Source organism: Grus americana, chromosome 7 (genome assembly GCF_028858705.1).
Source record: "Grus americana isolate bGruAme1 chromosome 7, bGruAme1.mat, whole genome shotgun sequence".
Taxonomy (NCBI): Eukaryota; Metazoa; Chordata; class Aves; order Gruiformes; family Gruidae; genus Grus; species Grus americana.
In genome coordinates this window covers 36090042-36103612 of record NC_072858.1, presented here as the reverse complement: position 1 = coordinate 36103612, position 13571 = coordinate 36090042, and the positions used below count along the sequence as shown (strand labels likewise).

General features: G+C 38.5%; 2 protein-coding genes across 9 annotated transcripts in view; one reads left to right on the top strand and one right to left on the bottom strand.

Annotated features, from left to right (window-relative positions):
• CTNNA3 (catenin alpha 3) overlaps positions 1-13571 on the top strand; it is a 512488-nt gene that overhangs the window by 198448 nt on the left and 300469 nt on the right. The window lies entirely within an intron of this gene.
• Positions 1-13571, bottom strand: part of LRRTM3 (leucine rich repeat transmembrane neuronal 3) — an 88372-nt gene that overhangs the window by 50898 nt on the left and 23903 nt on the right. Inside the window, exon 3 of one of the 3 annotated variants that reach the window (XM_054832097.1) lies at positions 5286-5336. The exons of the other annotated variants lie outside the window; for them this stretch is intronic. Coding sequence (XP_054688072.1) covers positions 5331-5336 — 6 coding nt within the window. The 3' untranslated portion in view covers positions 5286-5330. The remainder of the gene's footprint in view (positions 1-5285; positions 5337-13571) is intronic. 3 annotated transcript variants of the gene reach the window in all.

The following is a 13571-nucleotide window of genomic DNA, read 5'->3' as shown; positions in this document are numbered from 1 at the left end:
CTGCCCATGGCAGGGGGGTTGGTGCCTTCCAATGCAGGCCATTCTGTGATTCTGTAAATATTGTCTCATTGCTGCAAGACAGATTCTGTAATGACTCCTATCTATCTATCTATCTATCTATCTATCTATCTATCTATCTATCTATCTCACCTGTTGTGAAAAGACCACAAGACCACACATTTGGAAACAAATGTAAAGAGACAAACTGCAGATACTTTGTCTCATAGAAAATCTTGTGCTTGCTATGTTGTATAAACCTATAATTTGTTAGTCCCCTTTGGCATACTGGCACATGCTTATTTCATCCAGTTGTGCTAACATCAGTTATGATGAGGATGGCTTCACCTTCAAATGAGTAGAGGTTACTTTTTCTCACCTCACATCCCAGCAGGCTTCAAAGTAGAAGAGAGGGGTTAGAAAGTTTGTAGACATATTTCTTAGGAGAATTGCTTGCTGTCCAGTATTGGGACTTCCCAAAGTTTGGGAAGTTGATCAAGTCCAGCATTTTGATTCAAGAGCATCTCTGACTTGTATTTAGCTTTGCTGCTGCTTTTTTTCTGAAATGTTTTATTTAGGCATAGCATCAGACAAGCTTATCTGCCTTACTGACTTTTGTTCTTGGTAGGAGGTGTACTGTCGAATGACAGCTTCTCCTGTAGCATTTGGCAGAGCCTCAGTAGCAGCTGAGCTGGGATTAACTAAGCCTACCCTTTTCTTCTGGTTTAGGTACAGGAGAGAGACCTATAGGACTGATGCAAGCCAGTTTTCTACTGAAATGCATTTTCTCCTGTATTACATAAAGCAGAGTTTGGTTATAGCAAGACCTGTGGCTGATGGCTTGTGAAGTGAGAATTTTAGGAAAGGATCAAAAAGAGGAACTATTCAAACAGTGAAAAACAAGACAGTTGTAGCAGTTCTAGCTGCAGTATATGGAAGTGGAGAGCTGGAGTTTTCTCTTGATACAGGAAAAAAAGTAACTAGCCCTATTTACCTAATTGTCCAAGCAAAGGACAGCTATTAGGCGTTGCAGCATTTACATACATGCATGACAACAAAAACTATTCTTCTCAGAGGATTTCTAAGACTTCTGGGCTGGGGGAGAGCAGCATGGAACACTATGTAAGACCTAAGAACCATCATGCTCCCCTGTATGAGATGGGCTGTCCCGTCAGTGTGCTGCTGAGCCATCCATTTAATTCAGACAAATGCTGTCTATTCACATTTCATTTAATGAAATATACTTGTTTTGAAAAAGCCATCTGTATTTTCTTTCACAGTTTTGGTATTCCTAATCATATTTTATATTCTGCATTTTTTTTCGGCTCCGAAGTGTTGGCAAGTTTCATGATTTCACCAAGACCCCTAGGTGGCATTTCAAATCAGCTGTTAAGAGAGAAGTATAGAGCACAAGTGAGGAAAACTAAACTGATATAATCTGCTGCCTTTACACAATCTGCTTACTGAATTAATTTCACTGACTGGCAGCAGGTGAAAGGAAGGTGTGAACATCAGAAAGATTTAGTTATATGGCATGCCCTAACTTTATTTTTAAATACAATGGTCAGATTCAAAATCTGCTCATTACGTCTGGAGCCTGTGCTGTATACTGGGGAGATAGGAGGTGAGTCTGATTCCATTTGCTGTAGAGATTTGGGGGAGGACATGGAAAAAAGGTAGGATTATTTTAAGTTTTACTCCTTTCACGTAAAGTTTTAGTTGCACCTCAGAACTCCCTGATGTGTTAACCAGTTTTTTATGTTTGGCTTCCCCCCCCGCCCCAAATTGTTTTTAACATCTCAACTATCAAACTGGACTCTACAACTAAAAGCCATACACACCGCTTGTCCTAAATATTATCCTTTTGTATCTGCCAGAAGCTAAATATCTTCCAGCCATATGTATTTACACATGATAAAAGGTCATAGTAATCTCTGAACAACTTTGCGTGCTTAAAACACTTGCTACTGTGTTCACTCATATTGCTGCCAAATTCCACGCCACATTAGCAGCCTCCTAACTGAGCTTCCTTGAAATATGCTACTGAATATTGCCATTTCTAGAGAGAAGGGTGTGCCTTGAAAAATTAAGTTTATACCTAGTTTCAGGGAGATGCAAGAAAGTAACAATCTATGTTATCCCTTCATAACGTTTCTTCATCTTGCAGTTAGTACTTAGACTTGATTTATCCTCAAAGGTGGAATGAGCTTGGCCTGTAATAATTAGCTTTAGGTACATTTAAAATGAGTTGATGACATCATATCTGGCTCCTTTTGCTTTTCCTATATTTCTCAGGCATCTTTATTAGTCATTGTGCTGAATATGTAATTTGTAGTTTATTGGCGCAGTTTTTATACTTAGTGGTTTAGAGTCTTTACTGGAATAGATGCTGATTTTACTCTTTGATCCAGGGGAGAGAAACTTGTATGACATCTTGTCATTATTTGGTCCTGGAACCTCATCATTCACCTCTTGCTAGCCTCTAGTCAATTGCCCATCTTCCTCTGTATCGTTTATACATCTAGCTGTTTGTCTTTTGTCACGTGCAAATCTGTGTTTTTTTTCAAAGCCTAGTTTTCTATTTTCACTGACAAATTTTTAATCCATTACATTGCTTTAACCTAAGACCACTTCATATTTTTGATAGCCTAATATAGGAAATATTGAAGTTGCATAGAACCTCCAATAAATTGTGGGTTTTATTTGTGGCTTGTAAGAATCTTACGTATTCCTCACCAACATCTGGCAACTCAGAAGCATGGATGAAACCAAATGAAGGTTGCTCTAAGCTACAAATTGTGTTTGCTTCAGTGCCCAACACGGTGCTTTTACACAGTGGTCTTTCTACAGATCAGGCTTTCTTCCCTGGGTGGGAGAGAGGCAGTATATACTATTGCTGTTCGAGAAGGATGAAGAAAAAAACTGCACATGGAGTTTGAAGAAGTGCTTTCTGTTACCCAGCCTAAATCTTTATTGCAAATGACTGGATTTTTTTTCCTTGTGGTTTTTTTTTCTTTCCCCATTTGTTTTTGATAAAGTTATTAGTCCTTTTGCTACAAATTTTTATTGAGTGGTGGATTGTTCTCTTGTTTCCCCCAATCTTTTCCAAATTGTACCAATTCAACACATCATGGGTAATTTTAACAATATTTCTTCTAATTTTCTTTTCTCTCAGTTATTTTACCTTTTTCTTTATTTTCCTTAAAATGCAGTATCTGCAACTGGATGGTGTGTATCAGCTCAGGTCACTTGGAGTGAAATAATTCTGCTAGACTTACTATGCTATAAAATATTCTGGGGCCAACATTAATTGCTTATCCTATTTGAAGGTACCTCTGGTATCCGTTCTTTCCTCCCTCCAATTCCATTTTTTATATAATAATTCTTCTTGAGCACTATCTCATCCAGATTTCCCATCAGTGCTATTTCCAGCTTTTCTTGAAAACCTTTTTTCTCCTAAATTTAAGTGTGCTAGGCTAATTAGAACTGTGGGGCAGAATTTTAAAAAAGATGCTCCCATTCATCCGTGGTTCTCCTGAAATGTAATTAAGTAACAAATGCTACAGTGCCTTATGCATAAAAATGTTAGTGACCCATACCCACAGTACTTATGCACCATGGATTAGGTAGCTTTGATATTACTAACCCTTATTCTGACCTGCATTTCAGATGTTTTAAAATTCTTCTGAGTGAATTACTAGAGGGAATCATAAAATTTCAGAAATATTTGTTATGGGAATCAGCTTTTCAGGTAGTTATTTTCTTCGGTTAATCAGAATTGTATCTCTTCCTTTCCCCACAGCCCTTTCCTGGCCCATTAGAAATCAAAAGGAGAGAGGACTAATGATCTCTGACTCCAAAACAAAGCTAAGGCACCATCCAATTCCTGTGATAAAACACTAGCAAGTCTTTCATTAACTTTCATGAAAGTTATTGCAGAGTGAGGCCAAATTTTCTCCATTAAATAGCAGTAGGATTATTTCTCTAGCCTTGCAGTTTGAACTATATTTGGTCTGATCCTGTATTTGTTTTCATCCAAGATTCCCATGGAAGTCAGTTACATTTATTGTTAATATATTATGGGCTTGGGGATTTTTTCTGTTTGACAATTAATTGGTGTGTTATCAGTAAATACCTCTTAATGCTATGTGGTTTTGTACTACTTAAAATTAGTGATATTTTTTAATTTAACAGTCATACTTTTTGTATGAACAAAAGGCTTGCTTGCATCATAAAACACTTTTCAAACATGTTTATGAGGTTGATTTTGCTTGTCTTTCTCTTGTGGTGGTATAAGAATTATGCCTGTGTGAACTTTGGGCAGCAGGATGAGTGTGCCCTGACATCCAGTACAAGTAGATACCACTCCTTTTCTTTCATCTTCGAATGGGAAAGATGGCACTGTGAACTCATTTGCTTACTAATTGAGCAAATATGACAACATAGAGTTTTAAAGCATGATAAATGAAACTGTGACCGTGTCTGCTCCTTTGTTTATTTATTCAGCCACTGGCAGCAGCACAACCAATTCCAGCCTCCCTGGGGTGCATTTAGTCTGCTAAGAGCTCCACAGGGGAAATACATTGTTTCACAAGCAGGCTGGGGTTTCTCATCCAGCCTTATTAGAAGCTCTGGGTTTCTGTGAAGCTGAAGCTTTGTAAGGATCCTACCTAAGCTGCTTTTTGGCAGAGGTCAATGGCATTAACTGATTTGCATTATTTTTGTAAATTAGGTCTCTACACCTGTTTATGTGCAAAGCTGTTCATCAGAAAGCTATTTCCCCACTTTCCTCTTCATTTTCCATTGAAGAAAAAATGGCTTTGTCCTCAGGGAGAAGGAACAAATGAATTTGTCACTCATCCTATTCCAATTATTTTTTTCAACTCACTGACATTTAAAAAGTCGTATTTTCTATAAACATGCTACTAGGATATTCCACGTTACCCATTAACCTGGGTAATGAAATGTTGCAGTAAATATCTGTTAACTATGGTTGCATTACATAAAAAAACCAGAAAGAAATGATCTTGTCATTTGTTGTCAAGCGTGAAAGAGACACTCTATGACAAATTGAGTTTCACATTGAAAAGGCAGTTCTTATTTTAATTCATGGTTACGTAATCATGTTAAATGAAGATCAGTCAGCTCTTCAGTGCTAGCTAGTTTTGAATGGAACTTGTTTGTTGTAAATCACTTCTGTCTATACTCCCTGGCAGATATTTAAGACTTCACAAGGTGCACACAGCACTAGAAAATTCTACAGTAGTTTACAAAACTTTTCCACTTACTTCTTCCAACCATGTTTCAAGGGTTCAGTGGTACCAGCCATCATTTCAGACCTATGGAGGTCAATATTTACAGCATTAGTTTTCTCTGAGTTACTAACGACCTTTTTTTTAATATGAAACAAAAAGGGGAAGAATGATTTTTGGTGGTTAAGAAATGTGGGAAAATATTACTTTCTCTTCTGTTCTTATAAGAGTAGTCTGATTGCCCTTTCCAGTAAAGCAACTATGTTAGGGACTGTAATTTGTCAACTCTCAAAAAACATTTCATTAAGTGATCTTTCATAACTTTCTCATTTGTTTTACGTGAAGCCCAAGAAGCTGGTTTTGATGAGACATGTGCTTTAATTAGTTTTATTATTCACCGTGCTACGCCAAATTCTACTGGAATTCATAAAGTGAAAAATCATCTTTCATAAAGGTCTTTGTTTAGAAGGTGTTCTGTCTACTGCGTAAAGTACTTCCTCTTACTCCTCAAAGTACTGAGGAGCCTAAACTAGGTTTGAGTGAACCTGAATGGTAATGGTATATTCATGGCAACTGTGATCCAAGAAAATGCTGAAATATTCTCAGTTATTTCAGTGTTCTTGGGAAATACCAGGGAGATAAAATTTTTCATAGACTTATGGCTTAGGAAATGAATAGATAAACTGTGCAAAATTGGTCTTAAGTGAGTTCCTAAACCCTTCTATGCAAGGATGAGCTCTCAGTATTCATCTGCATGACCATAGCACTTTTAGAGTATGTATGGATTGGCAGTGAACATATTAAATTTAATTACTAAGTTCAACCAAGAGTTTTTTAAAAACTGCTAATGCAACAGTAAAGGCAAATACAAGAGTTTTAAGGGTATAGATCTATCAAAGATGGTATTTGTGAGTTGCTGTATGCTTGCTCCAGACTTATATGGGTCTTGCTCTGTCTGTTTCTGTAGTCCTGTTCCTTTCAGATTTCATTAAGACTTCTGATGCACAGCAGTGGAAGAATTTGACAGTTAGACCTATATGCTAAGTGGTAGCTTCCATGAAGAATGTTTCATGCTAGTTTTTGGCAGTAGTGACTTTGTTTCTGGATTTGTCTTGGACTTGTAATTATTTCTGCAGTCTCAGTTCTAAGAGCCCTTGTTTCCTTTTCACCCTACTCTTCTCTCCTTCTTCCAGATGACCTATGATGCACTTCCTAAACGGTCCTACAGCTGAATTGTGTGCGTCTGAAGCCAGGTTGTTTCAGCAAGACCCCTAAATTATTATCTTGGTACCTCTGTACATTTTCAGTTTAGAATGAGAGAGACTGGGGGGGAAAGGGAGGAATAAAACCTAAGGAAAAACCCTAAAAGAAAAGTTTGTCAGGTATGGAGCTACAGATGAGCCAGAAGGAGTAACTTGTAAGCAACTAAACAAGGACAAGGGCTTAGAGAATTCCCAAAAGGCAGTTCTCGCATCTATGTAGTGTCACTGAGAAACATCAAAGAGGAGCTTCAAAGATGGTTTGCCTGAGCAGGCTCTGAAAAGAAAAAAAATGCTTATTTACAGACAAATATAAATGGCAATTCTGCTTGTGAAGAAGTTCTTATTTCATTTTTGAATGATTACTGCTCTATTTGCAGAACTGGAGCTGCTGACATTTGATCCCTCTTTTAGTTTATCACATGAATTAATTTCTGTCCGTTTGTATCTGTGAAGCATGTGGTCTTCTAGCAAAAAACCACAAAGACATCAACTTTAAATCTCAGAAGTATGAAGTCTGTTCTGAACATTTATATAAAATAATGAGATAAAGAACTGAAAATAGAAAAGTGACAGATTTCTAGAACTTGAACAGCTTTTTTGCAGATTGGCTATTTATGGAAAACTCATGGCCAAATGTTCTTCCCTGATGCCTTGCTAAACTGTGTCATGTTACTGGAAGTCTGAAATCTGTCTCCGCTACACATTGCATACGTTGTAACTGCTTGTTTGCAGTCTGGTAGGCACACAGAGACTTTCTGTCTTGTAGCCTACTGCTGTGAATAAAAAAACCTCAGTGATTTGAGCAGGATGGAAATCTTTGTAAAGTAATGATGGATGGGACTCCTTAAGAGCTGCAGGGAGATGCTGTAAAGGCAGGAGAGTTGCCCAGGACCATGGGTATTTTCTGTCTTTCTGGGTGGAACCTTGAGGTGCTTGGGCTGAGCCAAAGGAGGGAACTGATCCAGCCTAGAAGTAACCTGGTAATAATTTAAAAACAGCACAAAAATTAGTTTTCAGTTGAATTAGTGCCCTGTGTGAAACCCCAAATTCTGCTCAGTGTGCCCAGTACCAGGTGTAGTGCCAGTGCAAGAGAGGGAGAGAAAATCCCAACTGTCTTTCCCATCTTCTTTCGCAAGCCTGTAATTAGGTCAGTTTAAAGTAACTGTGAAGCTGCAGCCTGGGGTGGAAAAGATCAGCAAATTCTCCTCCTTGATAAGAGTTTCTCTCTCATTATCTAGTCTGCTAATTTTTCTGAAGGCCTTGCTAACAATACATGGACTTCTGATTGCCTTGCGTCAGCAGCAGAACCTAGCCTGTGTGGTGAAAGCATGCTGAAGGCTCAGCCCTCTTTCCTCCATCCTTGCCTGCCTGCAGCACCCTGGAAGTTCCCCCCGATGCTCCAAGCCTCCTGGTACTGCTCATCAGCACCTTTCTCCTCACTTCTTGCCTCCTGTCAGCTACCCTATTGGTCCTTAGGATTTAATTTTGCATCTCACTGCTACTATAGTTTGCAGCTACAAGTATTACTGTCATCAGGGAGCTTGGAGAGTAGCTTTGCATCTGCAGTTGTGTTTGGAAGCTGAGGTAGTTAAGAGCAAACAAGCAAACTAAACCAAAATCACAGAGAAATGGGTTTATTTTTTGTCATGCTGAAATTGAAACATTTCATCAGCTGGATGAATTGAATCAACCAAATCTTTTAAAAAAGAGAATGAGTAACTGAGTAATTCAGACATTGATTTGGGACAATGGTGATAAACTTTAAATCTCTGCCTAATTTGAAAATAACAGTTTTATTAAAAAAAACAACAATCAAAGCCACCCAACAGTCTGTCTCTCTCTAGTTACCTAGGCAAAGCTCAGGACTTAAGAGTTGATTTTCTAAGAAGTGTTTAGAACAGTGTCCCAGGCACAGGGAAGATACCTAAATGGTGTGTCTTCATCCTTCTCTAGAACAAAAATGCTGTCAAAACCTCACCAGTGTTTTGTCGGATCTAAATACAAATTCCCTCAGGAAAAGGGAATCCTTAGCAGTACTCACTGGTAAGTGATAGACCTCACAGTAGTTACCTGAGAGATCCATTCTAAAGTGCTGGCAAGTCACTGTAAATCTTTTGGGGGCTTCTATTGTTTCAGCCCAGTAGCCTGCTGCCTAATGAGTGTCGGTTCTCTTGCATGAAATACTATTTGTTATCCTGTGTTGTCCTAGCTAATTCTAGACCTGAGCGAATCTTTCACAACAAATCATTTGCTCTAGACTTTATTTTTGCTCTTGGAATGTTGGGGTGTGGGTCCTCATGCCAAATTCATAAAATTTTCATTTATATTCTTTTTTTTCAGTATGCTGATCAGTAATGTAATTTTTCTTTATTTATGTTTTATTCTGAAAATAAAAAAAATGAGGGATGTTTTATTAGTATTAGATGGATGAGTCATGTAGGGGAACTCGAGTTTCCTGACTGCTCAAGGAGGTAGCCATTTTTGGCTTGCATACAGATATAAAACTTTCTTTTTCAAAGAAGAAGTTTGTGACTCAGGCCAGGAAAGCATAATCACTCATAAATGTATGGGAGGTAGACAGAAGAAGGGTTGTTAGATTGGTAGTAAGGAATCAATTTTAAAAGTCTGTTCTGGAAAATCTGCACGATTTGGCAGCCGTAGTTATTCCAATGAAATGCAGATTGCATCAATGTGCAGGTCTTCCATATAGCAGGTTTGTTCAAGGATCACTGTGAGCAGGATGAATTCCTATTGCACCATGACAGGGCACAGATACTTTGAGCTGATGTTTCAATTATGTTAGTATAATGATGCAGCAATAACCTCATGATAATACCTTTCTGAGCAAAATTCTCTCTCAGATATTTTTACTTAAACGTTTGGCTTGCTCAGAGACCCTAAACGTGGGGCTCCTTTGTGTAGTTGGCTGATAGGAATTGTCATACTGCCTTTTTGCTTTAAAGGAAACACTGCATCATTACTTTTTGTATTTTTAAAGCATGAAAAATAGATAAATTAGAAAGTTATCCCTGTATTTTGAAAGACTCTTGTTTTGACATGAGAATTGCTTAATGTACTACCTTTGCTTCTCTGAACAGTAATGTTGAGTCACTGAAGGCTGTATGTTATTTGAAGCACCATATGCTTCTGATTAACATGAAGTGTAATGTATTAGAGCTTTTCGGAAGTTGAAGGTTCGAGCTACTTGTTTTTTATTTTATTGAAGCTGACTGAAGAATCCAGTCAAACCGAGGAAATTTTTTTTCCCATGCACCAGCTGATCTGGCAACTATAGCTGCATTAGAGCGCTTACTAATGAAATCACTGGTGGCTTATGGGCTATGCATTAATGCAGATATATTAAAAGTCTTCTGAAGATGTTGGCAGAATTCTCATATTGCTAAATGAAATACAAATTAAGGTTTAATTGCTAAATCCAAATCTCTTCTGTATTATAAAGCTTTTCCTTTTCTCTTGCTGTTGTAAGAGAAGAAGCGCTAGCATAGCATATTAAATTAACATTTCTTCTAGAAGTCACAATGGTACTATATAAGTAGAGCTGCTCAAAAAGTGTCTTGTAGAAGTTAATAGAAAAAAATTTAAAAGCTTTGCAGGAGAAGGTCTAATTATGAGCTGCCTAACATGCCTGGGCAGGAAATGAATGCCCTTCAGTTCCTCCAATGCTGAACAGCCCACAAAAGGGGGAGATTATTTCTCCCAGCACTTTGTTAAAGGCTGAAGAGTGGGGAGGCATGACTAGGAAGAGGGTTGAAGGTCTCCATCTCATTGACTCCTGAGACCGTGGGCAGCACAGTTAAGCTGGCTTGCCAGGCAAAATGGCCTACACTAAATGCTAGCAGGAAGAGACACAGACTGCCACAGAAAGTGCACAGGCTGAGAGAGGGGACTTGAGTCGCTGGTACCCACGGACATGTAGAATTTCATGAAATATGAGCATGCTGTACAACTTTAGATATTTAGCGTGTAGCTTTAAAACTAGCCTAAATCAGTTTATTTCATTCCCCCTAAGGCTCTGTTCAAGGAAATAGTGATTAAAGTGAAGATGGTGGCTGTGAAGGGTTGGTTTTGGAAAGAATGAGTGTATCCCTTGTTTTCCTCACTCTTGTTTTTAGAACAGATTTAAAGATCCATTTGTGGTTTTTTTCCTTTGAAGTGTACGCGTGACACACTATGCACAACTTTTCTTTAGATTTATAAAACTGCAGTGCTTCAGTGAATCTCTAAGGCTTTTGTGCCTGATCTTGATTAATGCCGTGCCCTTCCAAAGAAGAAACTACTACAAGGTAGAAGCAGAAAACAGCCACCATACCTGCATTTCAGTGCGATATTTAACACCGCTATACTAAACTGCGGAGCTACAGTCATCTGGGTTTTTGTCTTTTAATCTCTTTGTGTCTCCAAAAGTGCTTGGATTCTCCTCCACATTATCCTACTTTCCCTCTTACTCCCCACCTCTCCCCACTCTGTTGACTCTACTCATTCTTTCACTCCTAATTTAAAAGCTCATCAATAGGGATGTGCTGTACAAACCCAGAAGCTTTCTTTGAGGTCACAGACCTTGGGCCCCATGCAACAGGGAAGCTTGAAGGGGAAAAGAAAAAGAGCTGCCTGCTAAACCAGGCACAGGCAGCTTCGCTTTTGGGAGAGAGGGGCAGTAACAAATTGAAGCAGAGCTTCCTGGGGGGACTTTTTAACAGGGTGTCCACCTGCCTGTCTCCTTCCTCTTTTGGTGAGCTCTTCCTTCAGTCTTCCTTGGAGGCATCCACTTACATATAGCCTTCCCTTTGCTTAGGAAACGGATGAGATCATAGATCTTCACTGCCTGGAAACTCACTGTCTTTCTCATCGTAGACTTTAAAAGTGTATTTGTGTTAGGTGTCTGCCATGTTGTCAGCTATCAAATACCTATTGGAGTGTGATGAATAATGGCTGAGAGAATTTCGAAGGTAGGGGAACAGTGATGGTGAAAGAAAAACAATATGTCTATTTTAAACTTGAATAGCAACTCGGGATTTGTATAATTATGGTGTTCAAGCAGTAAAATAATGCCACTCCAGGAATTAATTTTACCTTGAAATAACAGAAGTGAGTTGGAGGAAGTTGTTAGTGGAATGGCTGGAGCTCACTTTGTCACAGAGCCACATCAAAAAATCTTAAATTCCAGTATTTAAAGACATACCTGTTGGTGCCCAATTCTGTTAACCTTTGAAAATCCCAGCTGAGAGATATGGGATTGAAAGTCTAGAAAGCTGGATTTTATTCTGTGTGTGTGACAGTATTGATTTTAGATTTTACAAGCCAATCTCTCCACAATGGATATAATTTTAACAGGTTTCTAGATTTTTAAGAACTAGTTGTAAAGCTCTCCCAGCTGTTACTGGAGACCTACGTAAAGTTTCAGTAGCTTTGTGAGGTGTGACTCTCTACAAAAGTCTCCTTCACCCTTTGTCAAGATTCTGTAATTGTCCATTTGCCTATTACTTTGGTTCTTTATTATTGTTCCTGCCATGTCACCTTAGACGGACATAGTGTGTACTGGTCTCCAGTTCCTTGTGTTCAAGGCTCCTTAGTAAGAACCTGTCACACATGCTGCCTTCTGATCTTCTGATCCAGGTGCAGTTTCAAAGCATTAAATGGCATGCCACAGTGATTAGTTACTTATTTTATCCTTGAATTTCTTTTGAATTTGAGGGTGAATTCTGGCTGGTGCTGAGGAGTTCTTACAGTTTACTTTTTCAATTTATTCTGCAATGAAACGTCACTTGTGTTTTGGTCAGATTTTCAGCTGCATCGTTCTTTGGGAAGGATTTTCATTTATGGAAACCTCCCAGAGATGTTTTGCACTAAATGTGCAAAAAGAATCATCTAGTTTTTCTGTAATCACTATGTGTTCTGTGGATAGCCCACCATGGTGATCCCACAGACTTTGACAGCCTTCCTGCTCTTGATGAAAGGATAATGAAGGTGTGCTATAGCTTGCCATATGTTGCAGCTTGTTCCTTAAACTCTTTTATGGCCTGTCTTATCGTGTTTTTTACAAGTAACCTGCCATTATTTGTATTCCTTTCTGTTATACTGATATGTGTATGCCATGATCTTTTCTGACACTGTTGTTTCTTATACCCCCCCTTAACCTGCCGTTTAAACACAATGGCTTTTTTGCCATTAGTTTTCAGCATTTTTCTTGAGGTGGGTGGTATATGCTTGCTCTCACCCTCTATTATGCTAGACTTACATAACCTTCATGCTACTGGATAATACTTAGCTTCTGATATTTTGTTTTCTTTTAAGAAGCTTACATTTTTATTTAGCTGACCTTTTTAAAATCAAGTGCTAATACAGTGGATTTTTTATTTTTGCTTTTGTCTGCTGTAGAGATGTTGGTATTAATATTCTCATGAGGTCCTTGACATTGCTGATGACTGTGTCACAAGTTGGTTTTCTTTCAGTGGGTTCCCTGTCCAGCCGCTCCATGAAGTACAATCTACAGATTAGGTTTGGCACCACAGCATGTCTGAAGTAACTAAACCCTACCATTATTGCTGGTTTTTCTGTGCTAGCAATTTCTCTGGGCACGACACGGTCGCCATTGCCAAATGACAGAGATAAGATTGTCCTTAATAATGTATTTTTCCTGTATTTGGACATGGACTTTCAATGTTGTAGAGGTTCTATGGTATTTATTGCTACATTTCACCAAATCTCTGATTTGAATCTAAGCTGTTTGTAATATGATTTCTTAACATGATTCCTCTATTGATGCATCTTTTCTTTATCCTTTATGCCCAGGTATTAATGTACCAATAATTGATCTCTTTCCTCCAAGTGTTTGACACGCTTCAAAACATACTCACTTACAAATAGGTGTTCTAATTTACCCATCTCTTTTTTAACCTTCTCGGCATTTGTACAGAAACTATGTACATTTCGTTTGGTTTTCTTATACCTCCTTTAGGAAATGCTCTCACTGTTTCATGTTTGACTTTGGCTGATGTCTTTTCTCTCCTTCTGCCTCTGGACAGACTGGGGGCATGAAGTC